The sequence below is a fragment of the Arachis hypogaea genome, chromosome 16 (genome assembly GCF_003086295.3).
Source record: "Arachis hypogaea cultivar Tifrunner chromosome 16, arahy.Tifrunner.gnm2.J5K5, whole genome shotgun sequence".
Classification (NCBI taxonomy): domain Eukaryota; kingdom Viridiplantae; phylum Streptophyta; class Magnoliopsida; order Fabales; family Fabaceae; genus Arachis; species Arachis hypogaea.
In genome coordinates, this window is record NC_092051.1 from 5,933,640 (window position 1) to 5,961,424 (window position 27,785).

Below are 27,785 nucleotides of genomic sequence, written 5' to 3' on the forward strand. Positions count from 1 at the left end.
TGATAGTTCTCTGAACTATGATTGTCGGTATAGACAATGGCAGCAAAGAATTGTCGGTGTTGACAATGGAAGCTGAAGATGTGTGACTATTTCAATCAAGGTGGAGATTGTTAGGATTTGGTTGAATTAGTCCCACATTGCTTAGGATAGCAAATGGAGTGGGTGGCCTAGGCTATAAATATGAGGCTAAGTTCTCCATTTGTTTTTGCACCAGTCAGAAACACTTTAAGCTTGTATCTGATTTTTCTTTTCCTCTGTACTCTTTGATTAGAGAGTGTTGTGAGGTGTAGTTAGATATTTGCTTTGAAAGAGTGTGGGTGTACTGGGGTGCCGGTGAGAGAAAGAAGTCTATGTGTTGTAACAATTTTCACATAGTGATATTCTCTGGTTGTCATTTGACAACGGCCGTGGTTTTTTCTCCGGTAATTGGAGTTTCCACGTTAAATTCTTGTGTTGTGATTGTGTCTATTTTATTTCTCTGTCAAAGGTGTTTTCTCAAGGGGGAATTGTGTCTTATTCCCAACATTTGTGATCCCTGGTTATCCTCATATACGTACCAGCACCGCCCCTGATTATGCATCTTATGATGAGTTGTTGGAGAAAGCGGGTTTTAATGATTTGCTCTTCGAATGGGAAAGCCCCTCCAGTTCCCCAGAGTACTACTACTACTGATGCAATAGTGCACCCCTCTAATTAATACCCATCTATCTATTCCATCTATCTATTTATCACTAATTAACTATTATGCATGAAATTTATAATTTTTAAAATTTAATATTATATGTATTTTATTTTAATATAAATTAATTAAATAAATAAAAGACATACTAAGTTATGTACTAATTTTAATTATTATTTGCTGTATTAATTTTAATAAATGAACAATTACATATGGTACACCTACATTTCATGGTTAATCTGACAAAATATATTCAACTTTCTCATGGAATTATGATTCAAATAAACTTAATTTTAAATTAAATTACAAGAAGTTCGACAAAATATATTTAACTTTCTCATCGAATTAATATTCAAGTAAACTTATGTTTAAATTAAATTACAAGAAGTTCTGCCTTGACGCAATAGTCCGTCTACTCTAATCAATGCTCAAGAAAAATCACATCGTGTGTAGGATTAATTAAGTAATTTGCCACTATGAAAACCGTCCAAAATGCATCACTGATGTGTAACTTATCACACTAATTAAACTGGACCAGGTCTAATCATATCACAGTTAATATAGTTAAAATGCTTGTGACAATTACTAGTAAAAGAGCATACAGAAAATTGATGGCAGTTTGGTTTGAACTTTTCAGACTCCCTAGTGAGAAAATAAATGGTCACAAGGAGCCAATACCAAAACTAGTGATCAAATCAAATCAAGGAAGTTAACATTTATATTAATAGAAAGTAGAAACAATAATTAATGAAAAAAAAATACCGTCACATTTTCAATTATTTTTAGTAAGGGTACACATAGAGTCGGGATGAAGCCTTAACCTAAATCCGATCTTAAATAATAACCGAGTCTATTTTTAAAATTCTTATCTGGCCCTAACCCGATAAAATCATACTATTTTCGATCACGCTAAAATCGATCTAGACAGAATGAAGTCCAAATCTTAATGAACTTTATACCAAAAATTTAAGATGGCACTTATTCACAAGAAAGAAAAAAATTTACTTAATACCGAAAAATTGACATCTATACTTAAATTTAAATTTGTCCATAAATTCCAATTTCATAATTTTTTAATCTATTTTTCAATTCAACAAATTTAATTAAAAATAAAACAATAAACTTATAATTAATATAACATAATATTAGAATTAATTTAAAAGACATACTTTTTTTTTATAGTGAATTACAACATTACCAAAATTTGGATCTTACATCTTTAAAACTTCTAAATTTTTGAAAATAAAGTTTGGATCTTACATCTTTTGAACTTCTAAATTTTTGAAAATAATTTAAAAATAATTATTTCATAACATTGCAACATTCACATAATAACAACTTAGTCCAATAATAATATTTAAAGTCTTATAATAATTAGGTCAATTACACAACAAATATAATGCACAATTTTTTTACCATGCGGGCCAACAGCCAGGTCTGGGTAACCCAGGCCTTGGTCCAAACCCGATTTAATAAATTAGCGGGTTCCTTTATTGAAACCTCGGGTATAACCAAGTCACAACAAACCCGGGCCAAATAAACCCCAAAGTGACCAGGTCCAGACCGGGTCTTCGGGCCAAGCCGTGTCATTAGCACACCTAATTTCTAGTTTTCTTCCTAGATTCTCTATTATCTGCAGGGTATTGCTTTTTAATCAATAGGTTGCGCATTGCTGTTTTGACAGCTTCAGCTGCAGCCAAGAAAGCAGTCTCATCAACAGAAGCACTTCCTTGCACGTTTCTAGCAGCTTCTCTCCACCAGGTATCTCATCGTCTCCCAAAACTACTGGCTCTAGTGCAGCATCAATAGCAGGGATTACTTGCACGCAAGCCAACAGCGGGCAGTTACAAGCAGGTAAACTAGAAACACCAGTTACCATCCAGGCAACTAGGAACAAAGGTTCCCATCAGTTTAAATTCCTGTCTCTAGAAAGGTTTTGTGGTTGCTACACTCTTACACAGATAACGCATGAGTTGACTTTAGAAATCTAACATTATACATGAAGAATAGATCACAATGAAAGAAGGCACACTAAATATGACAGCAATCATGCAAATGAGTGTCATTTAAAAAATGTGTTATCATATTTCTTACCTTGGAAACAGAAAGTGTGGGTGCAGAAACATCGCAGCTGAACCATACTGTTCCTTGCAAGCTAGAGTTGTATGAAATATAAACAAGTCAGGTAATGAACAGAAGATTATACTGGACTAATATGGCATGACTGAAGAATGAAAGACTTACCTTTGGATGGCCACAGCAATAAGCAAACCACTGATGGTGGTGCACAAATAAGTAACAGCATGGCCATGCTCTTCTGCTTCACCATTAGACTCTAAAAGTCCTGCCTTTGGAAACAGAAGGCGAAGATCAAGAAAGTCAGACTCATCACCCGGGAAATAGTAAGCGCGCGGAACCTTATTTATTAACGAGTATTTGACAAGTCAAGCAATAATTAACAAAATGCATTCACAATTGACTGAGAAATAAAAATTATACAACCCTAGGATCAATTGGGATATATACAATGGCTATACCTTAGCAGCAACCTCACAAGTATCTAGGAGCACGCCAGAGGAGAAATCCCACAATGGAACCTGCAGAGATTTTGCTTAACTTTTGCCTAACACGGAATGATTTAAGTATAAGACATAAAAACAATGTCCGAGTCCCTAAGGATAGAATTGGTTACTGACCGTTGAATCACCACTGCAGAGACAAGAAGGCCTTGAGGGCATTCCGAGCATGAACAAACGCAAGGCAGGATAGACCTCCCTCCTTAGGATAAAAAAGAGATGTTAGCTTCACAATTTTGCTAGGAGGTGAAATTCCAAAAGTAAAAACTGCTTAATTGCAATCTTAATCATTTGACACGAGTTATAACCTAATGGGCAGAAAGGCAAACTAGTCCTTACGATCATAGAAAGTGGGCATTGTGAGTAATCAAGAAATCAAACACAGCAGCAAGCATGATGATTAAATAGAATCAAAACTCACTCTGTATGGCAACCAAACTTGTCAGCGAAACACACGTGGCAACCATCCTCGCTTATCGCAACCGCACTCACCCTCTTCTCCGACGACACCGTGCAGACGCAGCGCCACGATTCCGTGGACCAAATCTTGACAGTTTTGTCGTCGCGGCGGACACGAAGAGCTTCCGTCTGGAGCCGAATCTGATAGCTCTGATTGAGTCCTTGTGGAAGGGTGCACCGCACTCGTCGACTAGAGAAGCAGCGGAACCAGCACTGTGCGTGTGTATGAAAAAAGTTTTGAAAACGGTTAGGTTTGTCGTTAGTTAGTGGTTTGGGTTGAGAGAAACTTACAGGAGGTCGAAGACACGAAGGTCGGGTCCAACGGCGACGACGACGGAGGTTTGTTCCGGGTGAACCGCGATTACTGCCGGAGCTACTTCAACGTTGTCTCGGTTTGATTCTGCTTCTGCTTCTTCCATTTCTTTTTGCTTTCACTGACTTTTCAAAGTTGGATTTAAGAACGAAAGAGCGTGGATAGCAGTTTCGTCATTTCCGCAAACACGCAGTATCGTTGTTAGGGTTTTCGTGCTTCACTACTCTTTCTTTTGGGCTTTCGTGACTCTAATTAAGCCTAATCAACATGTTACTTGTCACTTATCACCCAAAATGGTGTTAAGCCCCCGCTTTGATATTGAAATTCGTGAGTTGTACTGTTTTAGTCTTCTAAATTTTAATTACACTAAATTAGTTTTTTAGATTTAAGAAAAATACATCACGGTTAGCCCTTCTCCTAATTCTTATCATTGGAATACTGATGTCGACAGTAATATAGCCAATTCTTGCCACACTGCACAAAATAAAATGACGTCATTTTTAATTTGGTGTTAAACACCTCTTTGAACAACATCATTTGTATGTGATGGAAAATAAAACGTTAACATCTCTATTTTGTCTCCACTCTTTGTCTTCTACTTCTCCATGAGTGACGCAGAGAAAAAAATTTTCTCTTCTATGAGTGACCCAAAATAACAAGTGATAGTTGCAATAGAATTTCTGGAGACCATTAGAACATGACGTTTGTTGTGCAATTGTCGGAAGAGTTCGTTTGCCACTACAAGGATCTTCTATCTCGTCACCAAGGTTAGTGAGGATCATATTTTTTTTTAAATTTAATGGAATGCTGTGATATTTGTTGATCATGGTTAAGTATTTTGTATATTGTCAGTCCATAAGTTTTGAAGCTAATTTTGTGCTAGGATTTTGTTTTGATATTTTGTAGGACTGTATTTAGGGGTTTCTTTTTATGCTCTGTTCCGATGGTAGAACAATCAGCACCTTCACATGAGTGATTGTGTTTTTTTATGATAGTTTCTATGGCTTTTATGAATGTTATTGATGAAAACTGTCTTAAAGTTATTAGTGTGTGTTACTGTTGTTGAAAATAAATTCTTTTGAACCATGCAAATGGATGTGCAGTTAGATATTATGTTTTACCATAGAAAAAAGTTTTAGAAAGATGAGAATGAGATAACTATTTATTCCCCTGATAAAAAGGTATGTGTTGGTGACATTAATCAAGATACTTTGGATGTATTCTCGATGAGGAATTATTATAAAAATTAGGATATATGATAAGATAGAAGAATGTTGGTGGCATGTTTGATGCGTGAGCATCTTTCCTATCTTTTTCTAGTGAATTTGCATTTAATTTGTTGAGTTTAATCAAGAATTAATTATCTTTTAGCCACTATGGATGTTACTTTGAGTCGTGTGAAATTTTGTTTATTTTAGGTAGCATTTGGCTGGATTTGATGGAGTTTCCGCAGAAAAAGAGAAGAAGGCGAATGATGCTGTCAACCCTGACCTCTCTGCACTCAAACCTAAATATCTCGAGCTACAGAGGACCAATGAACGTGATTCTAAAAGCGTTAGAAAGCTAACTTCTAGAGCTTTCCAACGATGTATAATAGTCCATATTTCTTCTCCACCAGCGCAACCAAGGTTGCACCTAACTTGAGATTTCTCAAGTTAGGCGCAAGGATGAAAGAAGAACGCCCAAGAAGCTCTGCCTAGGCTGCGCTCGAGTTAGGCGCAATGCTCAACAACAACACGCAAGAGAAGTTACTCCTTTCAAGTTAGGCGCAGGATATACTCAAGTAAGGTGCAGTGCTCAAGCAATGCACACCAACACACACTGGTGACTCCAAGTAAGGCGCAGCTCCGTGCCAAGTTAGGCGTGCCTTCCTACGAAGCAAGTGGTCCCCATTCATCAATTGAAGACGCGCGAATTGTTTTAATTAATTCTTATTTAAATTTTATTTTTTATTTTAAAATAGGAAAAGATATTATTTAGTTTTTAAAATTATAATTTAAAATTAATTAGGATTAGATATAAAAGAGAAAAGAAACTTCTCTTCTAGGGATTATTCCATTCTATTTTCATTCTGTAAATTACAGTTTACCTGAATCCTAGTTTTCCTCCCTGAACCATGAGCAACTAAACCTCCACTGTTAATGTTATGAGCTCTGTCTATTTGTATGGATTGATTCTATTGTTTTTCTATTTTAATTCATGTACTGATTTATAATTTAAGAATTATTTTCGTTCTTTTTCTTATGAAATTGGGTGGAACAGAAGTATGACCTCTTTCTAATTGAGTTCTTGTATAACTTGAAAAAGCTCTTTACTTGAACAACAGCTTGAAAATATATTCTCCTAAATTTCTAATTATCTGGATTTAACGGGATACGTGACATATAATCCTCTTATATTTAGGTAATTAGGATTTCTGTGGCATATAGCTAGAATTGAACGTCACCCCTTAATTGGAATTAATTGACCAAGGAATTGGCGGTTGATGAATTTTAGAGGAGACTAGAAAGGTCTAAGGAATTAGGGTCTAGTCACATAGGTAGTGTTTGTTTTGAGGTACTGAGACAGAGACTGAGAGACCGAGACTCAGTATCGTGTTTGTTAGTTCAGAGATTGGTACTAAAATTTCTGTCTCTGTCTCTAAAATTTCAGTATTTCAGTACCTCCAAAAAGTAAGGACACAAGAGACTGAAATTTTTAGAGATGGAGACTGAAACTTTAATAACATTTTATACCTAAAATACTTTCATTTCAATTAATTAATTCCAATTTTACTTTTTGTGCAAATTAAATTAGAGTTTCATTCTTGTTTCAATTCCTGTCTCCCATTTTGCACCAAACAGAATACTGAGATTTATTTCAATCCCTGTCTCTTAGTCTCTGTCTCTCAGTCTCAGTCTTTTCATCTCTGTCTCTCCACCAAACGCTACCATATAGTTTGCCATGAATTAAATCTTACATGATTAAAATAGTTAATAAGAAAAGTCAATCCGAAAAATAGATAACTCTAAAACCTTAGCTGCTCTCTCCATATTTTATTCCCAACTTATTTATTTGTCTGTCTTTTAATTTTCTGAAATTACTGTTTAATGCTCTTTGAACTCTCAAACACCATTTTCTGTTTGTCTAACTAAGTAAATCACTTAACCATTGTTGCTTAGTCCATCAATCCGCGTGGGATCGACCCTCATTCACTTGAGGTACTACTTGGTACGACCCGGTGCACTTGCCAGTTAGTTGTGGTTGTAAATTCCGCACCAAATTTTTGGCGCCGTTGCTGGGGATTGATTGTGATTGACAACTGCTGGTTGTTTGATTGATTAGATTAGATAATTTTGCTTTTAATTAGTTTTATTTTAGTATTATTAATTCTTATTTTTCATTTATTTTTTTCTCTTTTCGTTTTGTTTTCTTCTTAATTTTTTTCTTCTTTTTCGTTCAGCATCCCCTCCCCTGTTTCGTTTTCTGTTTCTTCTTTTATTTTTATTATTCTTTATTTTATTTCTTTTCAAAAAAAATTCTGTTTTTTCTTCTTTACTTTCCTATTTATCACATGGTGCGTTTAATTCTTTTTGGTGTTTTGTGCTAAGGAAAAATAATGGAGAGAGATCACATGGGTTACTACTCACACTCAATGAGTGATTCTCATTATTGTGGATGGGGGAACTACCCGAATTTTGGTTGGCAAAGTCAAAATCAAAGAAACTTCAGTGCTCCATGTTCCAACTATCAAGAGCCATCATCTCCCTATTCATACCAAGAACCACCACCTCCCTATTTATATCAAGAACCACCATCTCCACATTCGTACCAAGAACCACCACCTTTCTATCCATATCAAGAACCATCATCTTTCTACCCATATCAAGAGCCACTATCTCCCTTTTCATACCAAGAACCATCATCTTTTTACTCTTATCAAGAATCATCATCTCCTTCTTATTCATATCAAGAGCCACCATCTCCTTATTCATATCAAGCACCATCAGATCTTGAGCTTCTCATTAAAAAAAATCATACATGATATAAAGACGAGTGTCAAAAATGTAGAGAAATATGTGCAGTTGATTATCAAGCCCCAAGAAGAGAAACAAGCAAATTCCTTCCCAAGAGATATAATGTAAGATCCTATAGAAGAAAGTGAGAAAATCAATCAAAGGAGTTCATACTCCAGTGAATTAGAGAACTTTCCACCCTCACACATGGAAGAAGAGGAAGATGCAAAAACAAAGGAGGAAGATACACCAACAAAGAAGGAAGATGCACAAAAAAAGGAGGTTGTAAGGGATGAAAACAATTATGGGAATCTACACTCCAATGAAGCAGAGAGTGGCATAGAGAGTGAGTTAATTCAAGAAGTTCTTGATGAAGGGTACACTCTAACCATCACACAACACCCAAATTTTGAAATCAAAGAAGTGAAGGCAACCAAGAAAAGCACTAAAAAGGGGATTGTGACCAAGAAACAAAAGAAAATATCCATGAAAAAGAGAAGGTCAACAAAAAACAATCCAACCTCTACACCAACAAGCAAGGTGAATCAAGTTAAACACAGTAAAAGAAAGCTTGTTAGGAGTAATTTATATCAGGGGGCACTAATTTTCACCTCTCCCCTCTTGGAGATATTTCTTTTAACCAACTGGAAGAAGAGGAAGAAAATTCAACAATTAAGTATCAAGCTAGTGACATTAAAGAAGCGCTTGTTGGAAGGCAACCCAACTACTAGTATCCTTGGTTTTGCAGTTACTTTGGTTTTAATTTCATAGTTCTTTTTATTTTAGCATTATAGTTATTTTAGTTTTGATTTTAAATTACTTTATCAATTTTTTTTTGAATTTTTCTTGTTTTACATGTGTTGTGTTTTGGTTATGCAAAGTGATTAGAATAGGAATAAGAGCAATTAAAAAGAATTTTTGATACCCTGGAGTTTTACTTTGCTTGGGGATAAGCAAACTTTTAAGTTTGGTATTGGAGGAGCACAGCCGGAGGAATGAGATGGCCACTAGGATAACTGAGGTGGTTGAGTTCTTTTCATTCTATATTTCCTCTCATTCTTATTATGTCATATTCCTGTTTTCTGTTTATTTTATTATTGCATGATCCTTTATTAGATAAATTCCTAGGTTCTAGTTTAGTTCTACTATTTTGAAATTTTCTGTTATTTGCTTTAATATTGAAAGGTGTCTCATGTACTGCCCACTGAGCTTGAAATAAAAAAGAAAGAAGAAAAGATGTAGTGCATGAGAAATTGGGTTTAATTTTAAGAGTAGTATCATTTATGCAAATGTGGTGGTATTTTTGTGACTCTGAATGCATGACATGAACAGTGCATATTTAAATTTGAATCAAAGAATGTTGATGTACAAGGAACAGGAATTTAGAGAACTATTATGAATTCTCTGCAATAAGTGAAAGTTTAATCCTTGAAGCAGAAGAAACAGCAAAAGAAAAATAAAACCAAGGTCCAAGGCTCTGAGTATCAATGACTAGGGAGGTCAGACATGATTAAAAGCTCAAAGAGTTGTTTCCCTGGTCATATGCTTGTGGTGTGATTGTGTCAAGTAATCCTTGAGACAGAACACCAAGAGTCGAGATCAAATGCATTTGACAAGAGTATGCCAAAGGCTTTGAGCACCACTGTCTAGGAGTAACTGAAAGAAAAATCAGAACTTAAAGAGAGTTCCCCAGTTAAGTGCTTGTGGTGTTTTTGTGTCAAGTGAAGCTTGAGACAAAACATTTAAAGTCACGGCTAGGCTCAAGGTGCAAAGCACCAAAGAAAAGAGCATCAAAGGAAATTTGCTGTGTTCAAGGATTAAATTGAAGTACAAAAGATTAGAATTCATAATATTATCCGGATTCTAATTCCGAATGACAGTGACAACCTTCTGATTCAAAGGAGAGTGAGATGCCAAAACTATTCAGGATTACAGTTGTAAACCCCACTATAAGAAGAGACATGAGCTTAATCGAACTCTCATTCTCATGCGAATTCACATCCTAAGCCTATATTAGTTTGGTTGCTTGAGGACAAGCAACAATTCAAGTTTGGTGTTGTGATGCATGAGCATCTTTCCTATCTTTTTCTAGTGAATTTGCATTTAATTTGTTGAGTTTAATCAAGAATTAATTATCTTTTAGCCACTATGGATGTTACTTTGAGTTGTGTGAAATTCTGTTTATTTTAGGTAGCATTTGGCTAGATTTGATGGAGTTTCCGCAGAAAAAGAGAAGAAGGCGAATGATGTTGTCAACTCTGACCTCTCTGCGCTCAAACCTAAATATCTCGAGCTAAAGAGGTCCAATAAACGTGATTCTAGAGGCGTTGGAAAGCTAATTTCTAGAGCTTTCCAACGATATATAATAGTTTATACTTCTTCTCCACTTGTGCAGCCAAGGTTGCGCCTAACTTGAGATTTCTCAAGTTAGGCGCAAGGATGAAAGAAGAACGCCCAAGAAGCTCTGCCTAGGTTGCGCCTAACTTGAGATCTCTCAAGTTAGGCGCAATGCTCAACAACAACACGCAAGAGAAGTTACTCCTTTCAAGTTAGGTGCAGGATATACTCAAGTAAGGCGCAGTGCTCAAGCAATGCACACCAACACACACTAGTGACTCCAAGTAAGGCGCAGCTCTGTGCCAAGTTAGGCGTGCCTTCCTACGAAGCAAGTGGCCCCCATTCATCAATTGAAGATGCGCGGATTGCTTTAATTAATTCTGATTTAAACTTTATTTTTTATTTTAAAATAGGAAAAGATATTATTTAGTTTTTAAAATTATAATTTAAAATTAATTAGGATTAGATATAAAAGAGAAAAGAAACTTCTCTTCTAGGGATTATTCCATTCTATTTTCATTCTGTAAATTACAGTTTACCTGAATCCTAGTTTTCCTCCCTGAACCATGAGCAACTAAACCTCCACTGTTAATGTTATGAGCTCTGTCTATTTGTATGGATTGATTCTATTGTTTTTCTATTTTAATTCATGTATTGATTTATAATTTAAGAATTGTTTTCCTTCTTTTTCTTATGAAATTGGGTGGAACAGAAGTATGACCTCTTTCTAATTGAGTTCTTGTATAACTTGGAAAAGCTCTTTACTTGAACAACAGCTTGAAAATATATTCTCCTAAATTTCTAATTATCTGGATTTAACGGGATACGTGACATATAATCCTCTTATATTTAGGTAATTAGGATTTCTGTGGCATATAGCTAGAATTGAACGTCACCCCTTAATTGGAATTAATTGACCAAGGAATTGGCGGTTGATGAATTTTAGAGGAGACTAGAAAGGTCTAAGGAATTAGGGTCTAGTCACATATAGTTTGCCATGAATTAAATCTTACATGATTAAAATAGTTAATAAGAAAAGTCAATCCGGAAAATAGATAACTCTAAAACCTTAGCTGCTCTCTCCATATTTTATTCCCAACTTATTTATTTGTCTGTCTTTTAATTTTCTGAAATTACTGTTTAATGCTCTTTGAACTCTCAAACACCATTTTCTGTTTGTCTAACTAAGTAAATCACTTAACCATTGTTGCTTAGTCCATCAATCCTCGTGGGATCGACCCTCATTCACTTGAGGTACTACTTGGTACGACCCGGTGCACTTGTCGGTTAGTTTGTGGTTGTAAATTCTGCACCAATGTTCCTAGGAGGAGTTTAGATAGTGGTTTAAGAGCTCTGAATTCTGATGATGAATTAAGAGAGACGTGTTTCATGGCTCAAGAGAATGATGGACTAGTTGATATTTACTTTGAGCATGCAGTGTCATCACCCGAACTTCTAGAGGGGAAAGAGATTGTTCTGTATGTTGATGATGAGCATGATGAGCTCAGAGTGGTTGGTGAATCCAAGGTCAAGATGGAAAACAAAACCAACCTTGAAGCACTAAAAAAAGATAACCCTGCCAAGCCTAATGAGAAAGATGTAACAATGCCTGGCAATGAACCCCTAGCAAGCAAGATCCCAAAACAAGCTAACTACCCCCTGTCTCACAACAATGAACCCCGAACCACATCCAATTTTAATCCCAACGAAGGTAATAAGCCCACTGCCCTGGCTGATAACTGGTGCACGAAATTAAACTTCGCACAACTGAACAAACAAGTGCACTGGGTCCTCCAAATAATACATGAGTGAGTCAGGGTCGATCCCTCGAGGATTGTGATTTGAAGCAAGTTATGGTTATCTTTTAGATCTTAGTCAGGCATATAGAAAAGTTGTTTGTTTGTTTAAAACACATAAAAGTAAAATAAAGAAAACGTTACTCAATTGATGGTGAAAGCAATGATAAGAAGATGGTTAAGGCTTCGGAAATGCTTTATTCTTCTGGATCAATTCGGTTTTACTGTCTCCTCCAACTGTGAATGATTTCTTCTTTGGCACGCTGTATGTGATCAACGCCTTTCTTGAGAGGTAGCCGATTCTCCTCTAGAGCTGAACCCCAGGGTTAGTGTAGATCCAGTCTGATTGAGGGTGAAGATCCTGCAGTCCATTCCCCTTAGTGAGCCTATTCAAAACGCCATAGACAAGGTTGAATCTTCCAGATCAGAGAATGCTTCGCCTTTGGTTCTAGCCTCTACCACAAAGACTCTAATATTCCCATACCTCGGCTGAACTGGTGTCTCGAGAAGTCCCCAACAAAGTCGTGGATTAGCCGTCTAAGAGATGTATAATCAAGCTAGTTGTTCATCATTGTCTGATGAAAGACTCACTCTGAACCTATGTAGAATGAGATAACCTTATGCCGCTTTAACGCATTCATAAGGATGAAGAACGAAGATACATCTTAGAATAGAGAATCAGACACGGATTGAAGATAGAACAATAATACTTTCATTAATCCATAAAGCTCAGCAGAGCTCCTTCCCTCAACCTAGGAGGTTTAGAGACTCATACTGATAGAAAATACAATGAAAACATGTAAAGTGTTCGAAAAGGTCTCTTCGACTCTCTCAAAAGTGTAAAAGTTCTCAAATAAATACTAGACTGATGACTAAGGATTACATAAGAAGGGTAAAACAGTCTTTTAGTGCAAAAATCCACTTCCGAGGCTCACTTAGTGAGTGTTTGGGCTGAGCTTAAGTGATCTCCACGTGCTAGGATGCTCCTTGGGAATTGAACGCTGGTTGGGGACACCTTTATGGGCGTTGGACATTGGCCACTCCTCTTTGGGCGTTGGACGCTTGGACTAGGGTAGATGGCTGGCATTGAATGCCAGTTTTGGGCCTTTAATTCTGAAGCAAAATATAGACTATTATATATTTCTGGAAATCCCTGGATGTTAGCTTTCCATAGCCGTTGAGAATGCTCCATTTGGACTTCTGTAGCTCCAGAAAAGCTCTTTTGAGTGCAAGAAGGTCAGATCTTGACAGCATCTGCAGCACTTTCTCTGTCTCTGAATCAGACTTTTGCTCCAGCTCCTCATTTTCAGCCAAAAAATACTTGAAAGTGCATAAAAACAAAAAACTCAAAGTAGAATCCAAAAATGTGAATATTACACTAAAACCTATAAAAACTTAATAAAACTTAAACAAAACATACTAAAAACTATATGAAAATGATACCAAAAAGCGTATAAAATATCCGCTCATCACAACACCAAACTTAAACTGTGGCTTGTCCCTAAGAAACTAAAAACAAAGTAGGATAAAAAGAAGAGTAAGATACAATAAATCTCAGAGTTGTCAATGAAGCTCAGTTTCAATTAGATGAGCGACACTTAATAGCTTTTTGCTTCTGAATAGTTTTGGCATCTCACTATCCATTGAAACTCAGAAGTGTTGGTCTCTTTAGGAACTTAGAATCCAGATGATATTATTGACTCTTCTAGTTTAGTTCTTTTTTATTCTTGAACATAGCTTTTTAGAATCTTGGCCGTGACCCTAAGCACTTTGTTTTCCAGTATTACCACCGGATACATAAATGCCACAGACACTTAACTGGGTGAACCCTTTTGGATTGTGGTTCAGCTTTTCTAGAATCCCCAGATAGAGGTGTCTAGAGTTCTTAAGCACACTCTTTTTGCTTTGGATCACGATTTTAACTGCTCAGTCTCAAACTTTTTACTTGAGACCTTCACACCACAAGCATATAGTTAGGGACACTGTCCATTTGGAGTGCTTAGGCCAAGATTTTGTTTCTTTTTGGCCTTCCCAACCATTGATGCTCAAAGTCTTGGATCCTTTTACCCTTGCCTTTTGCTTTAAAGGGATATTAGCTTTTTGCTCTTGCCTTTTGGTTTAAAGAGCTATTGGCTTTTTCTCTCTTTTTATTTCTTTTTCTGCTTTTTTTTTTTTGCATAAGCATATAATTTTTTTCTTTTATTGTTTTTTTTTTTTTGCTGCTTTTTCTTGCTTCAAGAATCAATTTTTGGATTTTTCAGATTACCAATAATACTTCTCCTTTTTCATCATTCTTTCAAGAGCCAACATTCTTAATTCCAATTTCAATTATGCACTGTTCATTCATACATTCAGAAAACAAAAGCAATGACACCACATCAAGATAATTGAACTATTCTTAAGATAAAGTCAAAATTCATGTATCTCTCAATTCTTTTTCAAATAAAATTTTCTTTTAAGTAAGGTGAGAGATATATGGAACATTTTATAACTTTAAGACATAGATGATCATGCAACAAGAACAAGAGAACAGACAATAAAACATAACAGAAAATAGAAAAATAACATAAGAAAAGGGGATTAAGAGAACGAATCCACCTTAGTGATGGCGGCTACTACTCTTCCTTGAGGATCCAATGTAGTGCTTGATCTCTTCAATGCCACACCCTTGTCTCTGTTGTTCTTCCCTCATATCCCTTTGATCTTCTCTTATTTCATTGAGGATGGTGGAATGCTCTTGATGCTCCAACCTCAATTGCTCCATATTAATGTTCAATTCTCCAAGAGAATTATGCAATTGGTCCCAATAGCCTTGAGGAGGAAATTGCATCCCTTGAGGTATCCCAGGGATTTCTTGCTGAGGCGGTTGCACAGGCTCATGTGCATGCTCTCTAGTTTGCTCCATCCTCTTCTTAGTGATGGGCTCGTCCTCCTCAATGAACATGTCTCCCTCTATAACAATTCCAGCTAAATTGCATAGGTGACAAATAAGGTGAGGAAAAGCTAACCTTCCTTTGGTGGAAGGCTTTTCAGCTATCTTGTACAATTCTTGAGGTATCACCTCATGTACTTCCACCTCACTCCCAATCATGATGCATTGAATCATGATGGCTCTGTCAATGGTCACTTCTGACCGATTGCTAGTAGGGATGATAGAGCGTTGGATGAATTCCAACCATCCTCTAGCTACGGGCTTGAGGTCAAGCCTTCTTAGTTGAATGGGCTTGCGTTGGGAATCCCTTTTCCACCGTGCTCCTTCCACACAGATGTTTGAGAGCACTTGATCCAGTCTTTGATCAAAGTTGACTCTTCTAGTATAAGGATGTGGGTCTCCTTGCATCAAAGGCAAGTTTAACGCCAACCTCACACTTTCCGAAATAAAGTCCTAGAGTCTCCGTCGGACCATGTGACGATCGGGATTTTTGTCGGTAAAGAATTTTCACAGATAAGTTCTCGTTGCAAGTATAGCTTCTAGACCGGCAAGGAATCCTTTTCGTGCAAAATTTTGGTTGTCACGAGTAACAAACCCCTAATAATATTGATAACTGAAGTATTTAAACCTCGGGTCGTCTCTCAAGGAATTGCAGGGAGGTGTTCTTATTATTGGTTATGAGTTGTGTAAATCGGGGTTTTGGATTGAGAAATAAGAAGAGAAAATTGCAAAGAAAATAAATTAATAACAATAAAAAGCCTTGACTAGGAGAGGATTAATCATAAGTTCTATCCTTGTTGGATTTCCCAAGATTAATAGTAAAAGGTTGTTGTTATTATTTAGTTAACCCTTACCGAATAAGGGAAAGTCAAGTACATAAACCAACGTCTGTCATAAGTCCTAGTCCTCTTCCTTGGGAAGGTCTAGCATTAGTGCTCAGAAGGCCGGCCTACAACTTTCAATTATCACTAGGCTCTTGAGTTTCCCAACTCAAGGGTCTCCTATTAATCAACTCCCAAGTCAAGTTGAGAGCTACTCCATTAGATAGAACAATACTATAATATTAATAAATTCCTAAAATTGAAGATATCCATATGTAACTATGAACAAAGTAAATAGGGATTAAAAGATTAAGGAAATAGAAAACAAACTAGAATGATCAAGACTTCAACGGGGTAGTAACTCTATCAATATCCAACTCAAAAGCATAAAACTAGGAATCCTAAATCCTAGAGAGAGGAGAGAGCCTCTCTCTCTAAAAACTACATCTAAAACCTAAAATTGTGTGAATGAGAAGTGTCTGATGTGTTCGATCCCCTTTTCATTCTGCCTCTAATCTGTGTTTTCTGGGCCTGGAACTGGGTCAAAAGGAGCCCAGAAATCGCTGGGAACGATTTCTGCAATTTCTGCACGTGGCGCATATCACGCGTACGCGTGCGTCACGCGTGCGCGTCATTTTGGTGAAATCCCTTATCACGTGCACGCGTCAGTCACGCATACGCGTCGCTGCTCGCTGGTCATCTCCATTATTTCTTTGTGTTCCTTCCATTTTTGCAAGCTTCCTTTCCATTCTCCAAGCCATTCGTGCCCTATAAAGCTTGAAACACTTTAACACACAGATCACGGCATCGAATGGTATATAGAGGAGTTAAAATTTGACAAATTAAAAGCTCAGGAAGCGAGTTTTTAGTTATAGCATAAAATCAGGAAGGCAAACATAAAACATGTGAATTTTATTAATAAGTGTAGGAATAATCTGATGAATTCCACTCAATTCAGCACAAAATAAATCATAAAATAGTGGTTTATAAATCACCCCACACTTAAACATGAGCATGTCCTCATGCTAAGCTTAAGCGAAGCTATTAAAGAGTGAAGGCAAAATGGTAGGATGTATGAAAGGCAATGCAGTCTATCTAGATGTGAGCTACCTATATGCATCATAATATTCTAATTACCATATATATATATATATATATATATATATATATATATATATATATATAAGCATACATGTAGTCAAATTGAGTCAAATTTCCAAAAAATATATATGTACAATAAAAAAATCATATAGTAACTAGTTTATTATAAATAGGACCTTTTACTATTGTATTTTCATCTTGAGATCATCTTTAGATCATTTTGAGACTATCTTTGTATCACTTTTGATCTCTCGATCACGTTTAGGGGGCTGGCCATTCAGCCATGCCTGGACCTTCACCACTTATGTATTTTCTACGGTGGAGTTTTTACACCTCATAGATTAAGGTGTGGAGCTCTGCTGATCCTCACGAATCAATGCAAAGTACTATCGTTTTTTCTATTCAATTCATGCTTATTCTTACTCTAAGATATTCACTCGCACCTCAAACATGATGAATGTCATGATCAAGTGACACTCATCACCATTCTCACTTATGAACGCGTGCCTGACAACCACTTCCGTTCTACATGCAAAAGCTTGAAGTGTATGTCTCTTGGATTCCTGGTGCACAATGCATGGTTGCCTCTCCTGATAACAGAGCTTTCCATTCCGTGAGATCATAGTCTTCGTGGTATAAGCTAGAATCAATTGGCATCATTCTTGAGATCCGGAAAGTCTAAACCTTGTCTGTGGTATTCCGAGTAGGATCTGGGATGGGATGACTGTGACGAGCTTTAAACTCGCGACTGTTGGGCGCAGTGACAGTGCACAAAAGGATCAATGGATCTTATTCCGACACTAGTGAGAACCGACAGATGATTAGCCCTACGTAACCCGTAGCCGGACCATTTTCACTGAGAGGACGGACGGTAGCCATTGACAACGGTGATCCCCCAACATACAGCTTGCCATGGAAAGGGGTATGCATGATTGGATGAAGGCAATAAGAAAGCAGAGATTCAGAAGGAACAAAGCATCTCCATACGCTTATCTGAAATTCCCACCAGTGAATTACATAAGTATCTCTATCTTATTTTATGTTTTATTTATCTTTTATTTATCAAAAACTTCATAACCATTTGAATCCGCCTTACTGAGATTTACAAGATGACCACAGCTTGCTTCAAGCCGACAATCTCCGTGGGATCGACCCTTACTCACGTAAGGTATTACTTGGACGACCCAGTGCACTTGCTGGTCAGCTGCACGAATTTGTGAAGAAAAGTGTGCAATCACGATTCCGTGTACCAAGTTTTTGGCGCCGTTGCCGGGGATTGTTCGAGTTTGGACAACTGACGGTTCATCTTGTTGCTTAGATTAGGTAATTTTATTTTATGTTTAAGCTTTTATTTTAATTTTTGAAAAAAAATATTTTATTCTGTTCTTCAGAATTTTTAAGAATGAATTCTAGAGTTTCAGATGATACGTGAAATCTGGCTGGCTATTAAGCCATGTCTGATCTTTCGGACCGAGGCTTCAACTTATCATCACAAGAGCTCGTTGATTTCTATCAATCTTGCTGTTGAATTTCATGACCTGCTAAAGCTTGGCTGGCCATTGGCCATGTCTAGTGTTTTGGACCGAAGCTTTCACTTAAAGCTTGGCTGGCTAGCAAGCTGGTACGCGAAATTGTGATCTCAAACAATCCCCGGCAACGTGAACAATGACTTGGTGCACGTTATTAATCTTAATTCATAATTTGTCACAACTCCGTGTAGCTGACCAGCAAGTGCACTGGGTCGTCCAAGTAATAAAACCTTACGTGAGTAAGGGTCGATCCCACGGAGATTGTTGGTATGAAGCAAGCTATGGTCATCTTGTAAATCTCAGTCAAGCGGATATCAAATGGTTATAGAGTTTTCGAATATTAATAAATAAATAAACAGAAAGTAAAGGTAGAAATACTTATGTAATTCATTGGTGGGAATTTCAGATAAGCGTATAGAGATGCGTTCGTTCCTCTGAACCTCTGCTTTCCTGCTGTCTTCATCCAATCAATCCTACTCCTTTCTATGGCTGGCTTTATGTAAGGGCATCACCGTTGTCAATGGCTACTTTTCATCCTCTCTGTGAAAATGGTCTGATGCGCTGTCACTGCATGGCTAATCATCTGGAGGCATCACCGTTGCCAATGGCTGCATCCCATCCTCTTTGTGAAAATGGTCCGATGCGCTGTCACAGCATGGCTAATCATCTGGAGGTTCTCGATCATAATGGAATAGGATTTACTATCCTTTTGCGTCTGTCACTACGCCCAGCACTCGCGATTTTGAATCTCGTCACAGTCATTCAATCCCTGAATCCTACTCGGAATACCACAGACAAGGTTTAGACTTTCCAGATTCTCATGAATGCCGCCAGCAATCTAGCTTATACCACGAGGATTCTGATTAGGAGATCCAAGAGATACTCATCCAATCTAAGGTGGAACGGAAGTGGTTGTCAGGCACGCGTTCGTGGGGGAATGATGATGATTGTCACGTTCATCACATTCATATTGAAGTGCAAATGAATATCTTAGAAGCGGAATAAGTTGAATTGAATAGAAAAATAGTAGTACTTTGCATTAATTCATGAGGAACAGCAGAGCTCCACACCTTAATCTATGGAGTGTAGAAACTCTACCGTTGAAAATACATAAGTAAAAGGTTCAGGCATGGCCGAATGGCCAGCCCCCAAGAGTGATCAATAGATCAAAAGATAATCCAAAGATGTCTAATACAATAGTAAAAAGTCCTATTTATACTAGACTAGCTACTAGGGTTTGCAGAAGTAAGTAATTGATGCATAAATCTACTTTCGGGGCCCACTTGGTGTGTGCTTGGGCTGAGCTATAGCTTTCCACGTGCAGAGGCTTCTTTTGGAGTTGAACGCCAGGTTGTAACGTGTTTCTGGCATTCAACTCTGGTTCGTGACGTGTTTCTGGCGTTTAACTCCAGCTGCAGCGTAGAACTGGCGTTCAACGCCCTTTTGCGTCGTCTAAAATCGAATAAAGTATAGACTATTATATATTTATGGAAAGCCCTGAATGTCTACTTTCCAACGCAATTGGAAGCGCGCCATTTTGAGTTCTGTAGCTCCAGAAAATCCACTTTGAGTGCAGGGAGGTCAGAATCCAACAGCATCAGCAGTCCTTCTTCAACCTCTGAATCTGATTTTTGCTCAAGTCCCTCAATTTCAGCCAGAAAATATCTGAAATCACAGAAAATTCTGCAAACTCATTGTAAAGTCCAGAAATGTGAATTTAACATAAAAACTAATGAAAACATCCCTAAAAGTAACTAGATCCTACTAAAAACATACTAAAAACAATGCCAAAAAGCGTATAAATTATCCGCTCATCACAACACCAAACTTAAATTGTTGCTTGTCCCCAAGCAACTGAAAATCAAATAGGATAAAAAGAAGAGAATATACTATAAATTCCAAACTATCAATGAAACATAGCTCTAATCAGATGAGCGGGACTTGTAGCTTTTTGCCTCTTGAATAGTTTTGGCATCTCACTTTATCCATTGAAGTTCAGAATGATTGGCATCTATAGGAACTCAGAGTTCAGATAGTGTTATTGATTCTCCTAGTTCCGTATGTTGATTCTTGAACACATCTGCTTTATGAGTCTTGGCCGTGGCCCTAAGCACTTTGTTTTCCAGTATTACCACCGGATATATAAATGCCACAGACACATAATTGGGTGAACCTTTTCAGATTGTGACTCAGCTTTGCTAAAGTCCCCAATTACAGGTGTCCAGGGTACTTAAGCACACTCTTCTTTTGCTTTGGACCTTGACTTTAATCGCTCAGTCTCAAGTTTTCACTTGACACCTTCACGCCACAAGCACATGGTTAGGGACAACTTGGTTTAGCCGCTTAGGCCAGGATTTTATTCCTTTAGGCCCTCCTATCCACTAATGCTCAAAGCCTTGGGATCCTTTTTATTTACCCTTGCCTTTTGGTTTTAAGGGTTATTGGCTTTTTGCTCTTGCCTTTTGGTTTTAAGAGCTTTGGCTTTTTCTGCTTGCTTTTTCTCTTTTTTTTTTCTATTTTTTTTTCGCTAATTTTTTTTTTGCAAGCTTTGTTCTTTGCTGCTTTTTCTTGCTTTAAGAATCATTTTTATGATTTTTCAGATTATCAAATAACATGTCTCCTTGTCATCATTCTTTCAAGAGCCAACATATTTAACATTCATAAACATCAACTTCAAAAGACATATGCACTGTTCAAGCATTCATTCAGAAAACAAAAAGTATTGTCACCACATCAATATAATTAAATTAAGTTCAAGGATAAATTCGAAACTCATGTACTTCTTGTTCTTTTGACTTAAAACATTTTTCATTTAAGAGAGGTGATGGATTCATAGGACATTCATAACTTTAAGACATAGTTACTAAATACTAATGATCATGTAATAAGACACAAACATAGATAAGCACTTAACATAAAAAATGAAAAACAGAAAATTTAAGAACAAGGAATGAGTCCACCTTAGTGATGGTGGCGTTTCCTTCTTGAGGAACCAATGATGTCCTTGAGCTCTTCTATGTCTCTTCCTTGTCTTTGTTGCTCCTCCCTCATTGCTTTTTGATCTTCTCTAATTTCATGGAGGATGATGGAGTGCTCTTGATGTTCCACCCTTAGTTGTCCCATGTTGGAACTTAATTCTCCTAGGGAGGTGTTGATTTGCTCCCAAAAATTATGTGGAGGAAAGTGCATCCCTTGAGGTATCTCAGGGATTTCTTGATGGTGAGCTTCCTCATGTGTTTCTTGAGCTCCATGAGTGGGCTCTCTTGTTTGCTCCATCCTTTTCTTAGTGATGGGCTTGTGAGATGAATCTTTCCATCTCTCATGGCTCAAAGGTGGAAGCTTTTGTCTTCCCTTTCCTCTTTCTTGAGGTTTCTCTGGCCTTAGGTGCCATTAATGGTTATGGAAAAACAAAAAAAGCTATGCTTTTACCACACCAAACTTAGAATGTTGCTCGCCCTCGAGCAAGAGAAGAAAGAATAGATGAAGAAGAAGAAGAAGAAGAGATGGAGGTGAGTTGATGGTTTGAATTTGAGTGGGTAGGTGTAGGTGGGAAAGATTGGATGGATGTGAGTGGTGAAGGGGGTAATTGGGAAGAGAGATTGAGGTGATTGGTCAAGGATTTTTGGGAAAGTGTGTTATAGGATTATTAGGAGGTAAGGTGAGAATATGGGTGGGTTTGGGTGGGGATCCTGTGGGGTCCACAGATCCTGAGGTGTCAAGGATTTGCATCCCTGCACCAATTAGGCATGTAAAATGCCTTTGCATACAATTCTGGCGTTTAAACACCGAATTGATGCTTGTTCTGGGCGTTCAGCGCCCAGATGCAGCATATTTCTGGCGTTGAACGCCAGCCAGGTGCTTGTTTCTGGCGTTCAGCGCCAGCTCTTCCTCAGTATGCATTTCTGGCGTCTGAACGCCAGAATGCTGCTTGTTTCTGGTGTTCAATGCCAGAAACATGCTCTGTTCTGGCGTTGAACGCCAGACAGATGCTCCTTACTGGTGTTTAAACGCCAGTAAGATCCTCCTCCAGGGTGTGATTTTTCTTCTGCTGTTTTTGATTCCGTTTTCAATTTTTATATTTATTTTGTGACTCTACATGATCATGAACCTAATAAAACATGAAAGAACAACAAGAATAAAATTAAAATTAGATAAATAAAAATTGGGTTGCCTCCTAACAAGCGCTTCTTTAATGTCAATAGCTTGACAGTGAGCTCTCATGGAGTCTTACAAATGTTCAAAGCATTGTTGAGACTTCCCAACACCAAACTTAGAGTTTGGATATGGGAGTTCTAGTTGACTCTGTACTGAGAGAAGCTTACTGTGCTTCCTCTCCATGGTTATAGAGGGAGATCCTTGAGTTTTAAACACATGGTTGTCCTCATTCAATTGAAGGACTAGTTCACCTCTGTCAACATCAATCACAGCTCTTGCTGTGGCTAGGAAGGGTCTTCCAAGGATGATGGATTCATCCTCATCCTTCCCAGTGTCTAGGATTATGAAATCAGCAGGGATGTAAAGGCCTTCAACCTTTACTAGCATGTCCTCTACTTGTCCATAAGCCTCTTTTCTTGAGTTGTCTGCCATCTCTAATGAGATTCTAGCAGCTTGCATCTCAAAGATTCCAAGTTTCTCCATTACAGAGAGTGGCATGAGGTTTATTCCTGACCCAAGGTCACATAGAGCCTTCTCAAAGGTCATGGTGCCTATGGTGCAAGGTATTAGGAACTTTCCAGGATCCTATTTCTTCTGAGGCAATCTCAGTTGATCCAATGCATTTAGTTCATTGGTGAACAGGGGAGGTTCATCTCCCCAAGTCTCTTTACCAAATAAATTGGCATTCAGCTTCATGATTGCACCAAGGAACTTGGTAACTTGCTCTTCAGTAACATCATCATTCTCTTCAGAAGAAGAATACTTATCAGAGCTCATGAAGGGCATAAGAAGGTGCATTGGAATCTCTATGGTCTCTAGATGAGCCTCAGAGTCCTTTGGTTCCTCAGAAGGAAACTCCTTATTGATCACTGGACGTCCCAGGAGGTCTTCCTCCTTGGGATTCACGTCCTCCCCTTCTCTTATAGGTTCGGCCATGGTAATTAATTCAATGGCCTTGCACTCTCCTTTTGGATTTTCTTCTATATTGCTTGGGAGAGTACTAGGAGGGGCTTCAGTGATTCTTTTACTCAGCTGGCCCACTTGTGCTTCCAAATTTCTAATGGAGGACCTTGTTTCATTCATGAAACTCACAGTGGCCTTAGATAGATCAGAGACTAAGTTTGCTAAATTAGAGGTATTTTGTTCAGAGTTCTCTATCTGTTGCTGAGTGGATGATGGAAAAGGCTTGCTATTGCTAAACCTGTTTCTTCCACCATTATTAAAGCCTTGTTGAGGCTTTTGTTGATCCTTCCATGAGAAATTTGGATGATTTCTCCATGATGGGTTATAGGTGTTTCCATAAGGTTCACCTAAGTAATTTACCTCTGCTATTGCAGGGTTCTCAGGATCATAGGCCTCTTCTGCAGAAGGTGCCTCTTGAGTACTGTTGGATGCAGCTTGCATTCCATTCAGACTCTGAGAAATCATATTGACTTGCTGAGTCAATATTTTATTCTGAGCCAATATGGCATTCAGAGTATCAATTTCAAGAACTCCCTTCTTCTGAGGCGTCCCATTACTCACAGGATTCCTCTCAGAAGTGTACATAAATTGGTTATTAGCAACCATGTCAATGAGTTCCTGAGCTTCTGCAGGCGTTTTCTTTAGGTGAATGGATCCACCTGCAGAGTGGTCCAGTGACATCTTTGATAACTCAGACAGACCATCATAGAATATATCCAGGATGGTCCATTCTGAAAGCATGTCGGAAGGACACTTTTTGGTCAGTTGCTTGTATCTCTCCCAAGCTTCATAGAGGGATTCACCTTCTTTTTGTTTGAAGGTTTGAACATCCACTCTAAGCTTGCTAAGCTTTTGAGGAGGAAAGAACTTGGCTAAGAAAGTCGTGACCAGCTTATCCCAAGAGTTCAGGCTATCCTTAGGTTGAGAGTCCAACCAGATTCTAGCTCTGTCTCTTACAGCAAATGGGAAAAGCATGAGCCTGTAGACTTCAGGATTTACTCCATTAGTCTTAACAGTATCATATATCTGCAAGAATTCAGTTAAGAACTGAAAAGGATCTTCAGATGGAAGTCCATGAAACTTGCAGTTTTGTTGCATCAGAGAAACTAGTTGAGGTTTCAGCTCAAAATTATTTGCTCCAATGACAGGAATGGAGATGCTTCTTCCATGTAAATTGGAATTAGGTGCAGTGAAGTCACCAAGCATCTTCCTTGCATTATTATTATTTTCGGCTGCCATCTCCTCTTCTTGTTCGAAAATTTCTGTAAGGTGCTTGCTGGATTGTTGTAATTTAGCTTCTCTTAGTTTCCTCTTCAGAGTCCTTTCAGGTTCTAGATCTGCTTCAACAAGAATGTTCTTGTCCTTGCTCCTGCTCATATGAAAAAGAAGGGAACAGAAAATAATAATAGGGATCCTTTTTGCCCAAGTATAGAGGTTCTCTTGTGTGAGTAGAAGAAGAAAAGAATGTAATGTAAAGGAGGGAAGAAGAGAAAATTCGAACACAGATGGAAGAAGGGGTTCGAATTTGGGTGAGAGGAAGTGTTAGTAGATGAATAAACAAATAGAAGGAGATGAGAGAGAGAGAGGATTTTCGAAAATTATTTTTGAAAAATGGTTAGTGATTTTCGAAAATTAAAAGGAAAAATAAATTAAAATTAAAGTTTGAAATAATTAGTTAATTAGAAGAATTTTGAAAAAGAGGGAGATATTTTCGAAAATTAGAGAGAGAGAGTTAGTTAGGTAGTTTTGAAAAAGATAAGAAATAGTAAATAAGTCAATTAGTTAGTTGAAAAAGTTTTGAATTTCAATTTTGAAAAGGTAAGAAGATAAGAAGTTAGAAAAGATATTTTTGAAATCAAATTTTTGAAAAAGATATGATTTTAAAAAGATATGATTAAAAAGATATGATTTTGAAAAAAGATAAGATAAAAAGATATTTTTGAAAAGATATGATTGAAATTAGTTTTGAAAAATATTTGATTTTTAAAATCACAATTAATGACTTGATTCACAAGAAATCACAAGATATGATTCTAGAACTTAAAGTTTGAATCTTTCTTAACAAGTAAGTAACAAACTTGAAATTTTTGAATCAAAACATTAATTGATGATGTTATTTTCGAAAATTATGATATAAAATTAAGAAAAACATTTTTGAAAAACATTTTAAAAATTTTCGAAAATAAATAAGAAAAATGAAAAAGATTTGATTTTTGAAAAAGATTTTGAAAAAGATAAGATTTTTAAATTGAAAATTTGATTTGACTCATAAGAAACAATTGAATTTTAAAAACTTTTGAAAAAGTCAACTCAAATTTTCGAAATTTATGAGTAAAAAAGGGAAAGATATTTTTTTGATTTTTGAATTTTTATGATGAGAGAGAAAAACATGAAAATGATGCAATGCATGAAAATTTTTTTAGATCAAAACAATGAATGCATGCAAGAATGCTATGAATGTCAAGATGAACACCAAGAACACTTTGAAGATCATGATGAACATCAAGAACATGTTTTTGAAAAATTTTTAATGCAAAGAAAACATGAAAGACACCAAACTTAGAAATCTTTCATTTTTAGACTCTATGGATGCAAGAATGCATATGAAAAACAACAAAAGATGCAAAACAAGAAAACATCAAGATCAAACAAGAAGACTTACCAAGAACAACTTGAAGATCATGAAGAACACTATGAATGTATGAATTTTTCGAAAAATGCAAGATGAATATGCAATTAACACCAAACTTAAAATCTGACTCAAGACTCAAACAAGAAACATGAAATATTTTTTATTTTTATGATTTTCAAATTTTTTTTGGATTTTTCGAAAATTGATTTGAAAAAGAAAAATAAGGATTCCAAAATTTTTAATATGAATTCCAGGAATCTTGCATTGTTAGTCTAAAGCTTCAGTCCAGGAATTAGACATGGCTCACTAGCCAGCCAAGCTTTCAATGAAAGCTCCAATCCAAAACACTAGACATGGCCAATGGCCAGCCAAGCTTCAGCAGATATTGATATTTTCCATGTATAGAGCAACTAAGTGTGTGAAGATCAACAAGCTCTTGTGATGATAAGTTGAAACCCCAATCCAAAAGATTAGACATGGCTTACAGCCAGCCAGGATTCAACAAATCATCATGAAACACTAGAATTCATTCTCAAAAATTCTGAAGAAAAATATATTTTTGAAAACATTTATTTTTTTTTTTCGAAAACAAAGGAGAAAATTTTGAAAAATTTTTGAAAAATTCTTTTGAAAGTAAAACAAAAAGAAAATTACCTAATCTGAGCAACAAGATGAACCGTCAGTTGTCCAAACTCAAAACAATTCCCGGCAACGGCGCCAAAAACTTGGTACGCGAAATTGTGATCTCAAACAATCCCCGGCAACGTGAACAATAACTTGGTGCACGTTATTAATCTTAATTCATAATTTGTCACAACTCCGTGTAGCTGACCAGCAAGTGCACTGGGTCGTCCAAGTAATAAAACCTTACGTGAGTAAGGGTCGATCCTACGGAGATTGTTGGTATGAAGCAAGCTATGGTCATCTTGTAAATCTCAGTCAGGCGGATATCAAATGGTTATAGAGTTTTCGAATATTAATAAATAAATAAACAGAAAGTAAAGGTAGAAATACTTATGTAATTCATTGGTGGGAATTTCAGATAAGCGTATAGAGATGCGTTCGTTCCTCTGAACCTCTGCTTTCCTGCTGTCTTCATCCAATCAATCCTACTCCTTTCTATGGCTGGCTTTATGTAAGGGCATCACCGTTGTCAATGGCTACTTTTCATCCTCTCTGTGAAAATGGTCCGATGCGCTGTCACTGCATGGCTAATCATCTGGAGGCATCACCGTTGCCAATGGCTGCATCCCATCCTCTCTGTGAAAATGGTCCGATGCGCTGTCACAGCATGGCTAATCATCTGGAGGTTCTCGATCATACTGGAATAGGATTTACTATCCTTTTACGTCTGTCACTACGCCCAGCACTCGCGAGTTTGAAGCTCGTCACAGTCATTCAATCCCTGAATCTTACTCGGAATACCACAGACAAGGTTTAGACTTTCCGGATTCTCATGAATGCCGCCAGCAATCTAGCTTATACCACGAGGATTCT

General features: G+C 37.2%; 1 protein-coding gene and 1 non-coding gene across 8 annotated transcripts; one reads left to right on the forward strand and one right to left on the reverse strand.

Annotated features, from left to right (window-relative positions):
• Window positions 1–2,008: 2,008 nt before the first annotated feature.
• On the reverse strand, window positions 2,009–4,272 carry LOC114925556 (uncharacterized). Of its 7 annotated transcripts, none has more exons than XR_011873750.1 (7): window positions 4,006–4,272; window positions 3,677–3,927; window positions 3,376–3,457; window positions 3,217–3,276; window positions 2,924–3,023; window positions 2,774–2,834; window positions 2,009–2,566 (listed from the first exon to the last, which is right to left on the reverse strand). XR_011873750.1 is itself a non-coding variant. In XM_072219680.1 (7 exons), exons 3-7 carry the CDS (start codon window positions 3,424–3,426, stop codon window positions 2,552–2,554), a joined length of 291 nt encoding a protein of 96 aa, XP_072075781.1. In that variant the 5' UTR covers window positions 3,427–3,457; window positions 3,677–3,927; window positions 4,006–4,239; the 3' UTR covers window positions 2,009–2,551. The 7 variants fall into 7 exon arrangements, 4 of the variants coding, with proteins under 4 accessions (XP_072075781.1, XP_072075780.1, XP_072075778.1 ...); XR_011873748.1 differs by having other exon boundaries at window positions 2,924–3,027; XM_072219680.1 differs by having other exon boundaries at window positions 2,924–3,027; window positions 4,006–4,239.
• A 20,119-nt stretch (window positions 4,273–24,391) lies between these two features.
• LOC112761188 (small nucleolar RNA R71) lies at window positions 24,392–24,499 on the forward strand. The gene has a single exon (XR_003181596.1). It is a non-coding gene; the product is annotated as a small nucleolar RNA R71 (small nucleolar RNA).
• The last annotated feature ends 3,286 nt before the right edge of the window (window positions 24,500–27,785 follow it).

Coding starts and splice junctions, on each gene's coding strand:
- LOC114925556 (XM_072219677.1), bottom strand. CDS start 3,426: ATGCTCGGAATGCCCTCAAGGCCTTCTTGTCTCTGCAGTGGTGATTCA. Junction 3,277..3,375: donor TCTGCAGTGGTGATTCAACG/GTCAGTAACCAA, acceptor AAATCTCTGCAG/GTTCCATTGTGGGATTTCTC. Junction 2,835..2,923: donor ATTGCTGTGGCCATCCAAAG/GTAAGTCTTTCA, acceptor ATACAACTCTAG/CTTGCAAGGAACAGTATGGT.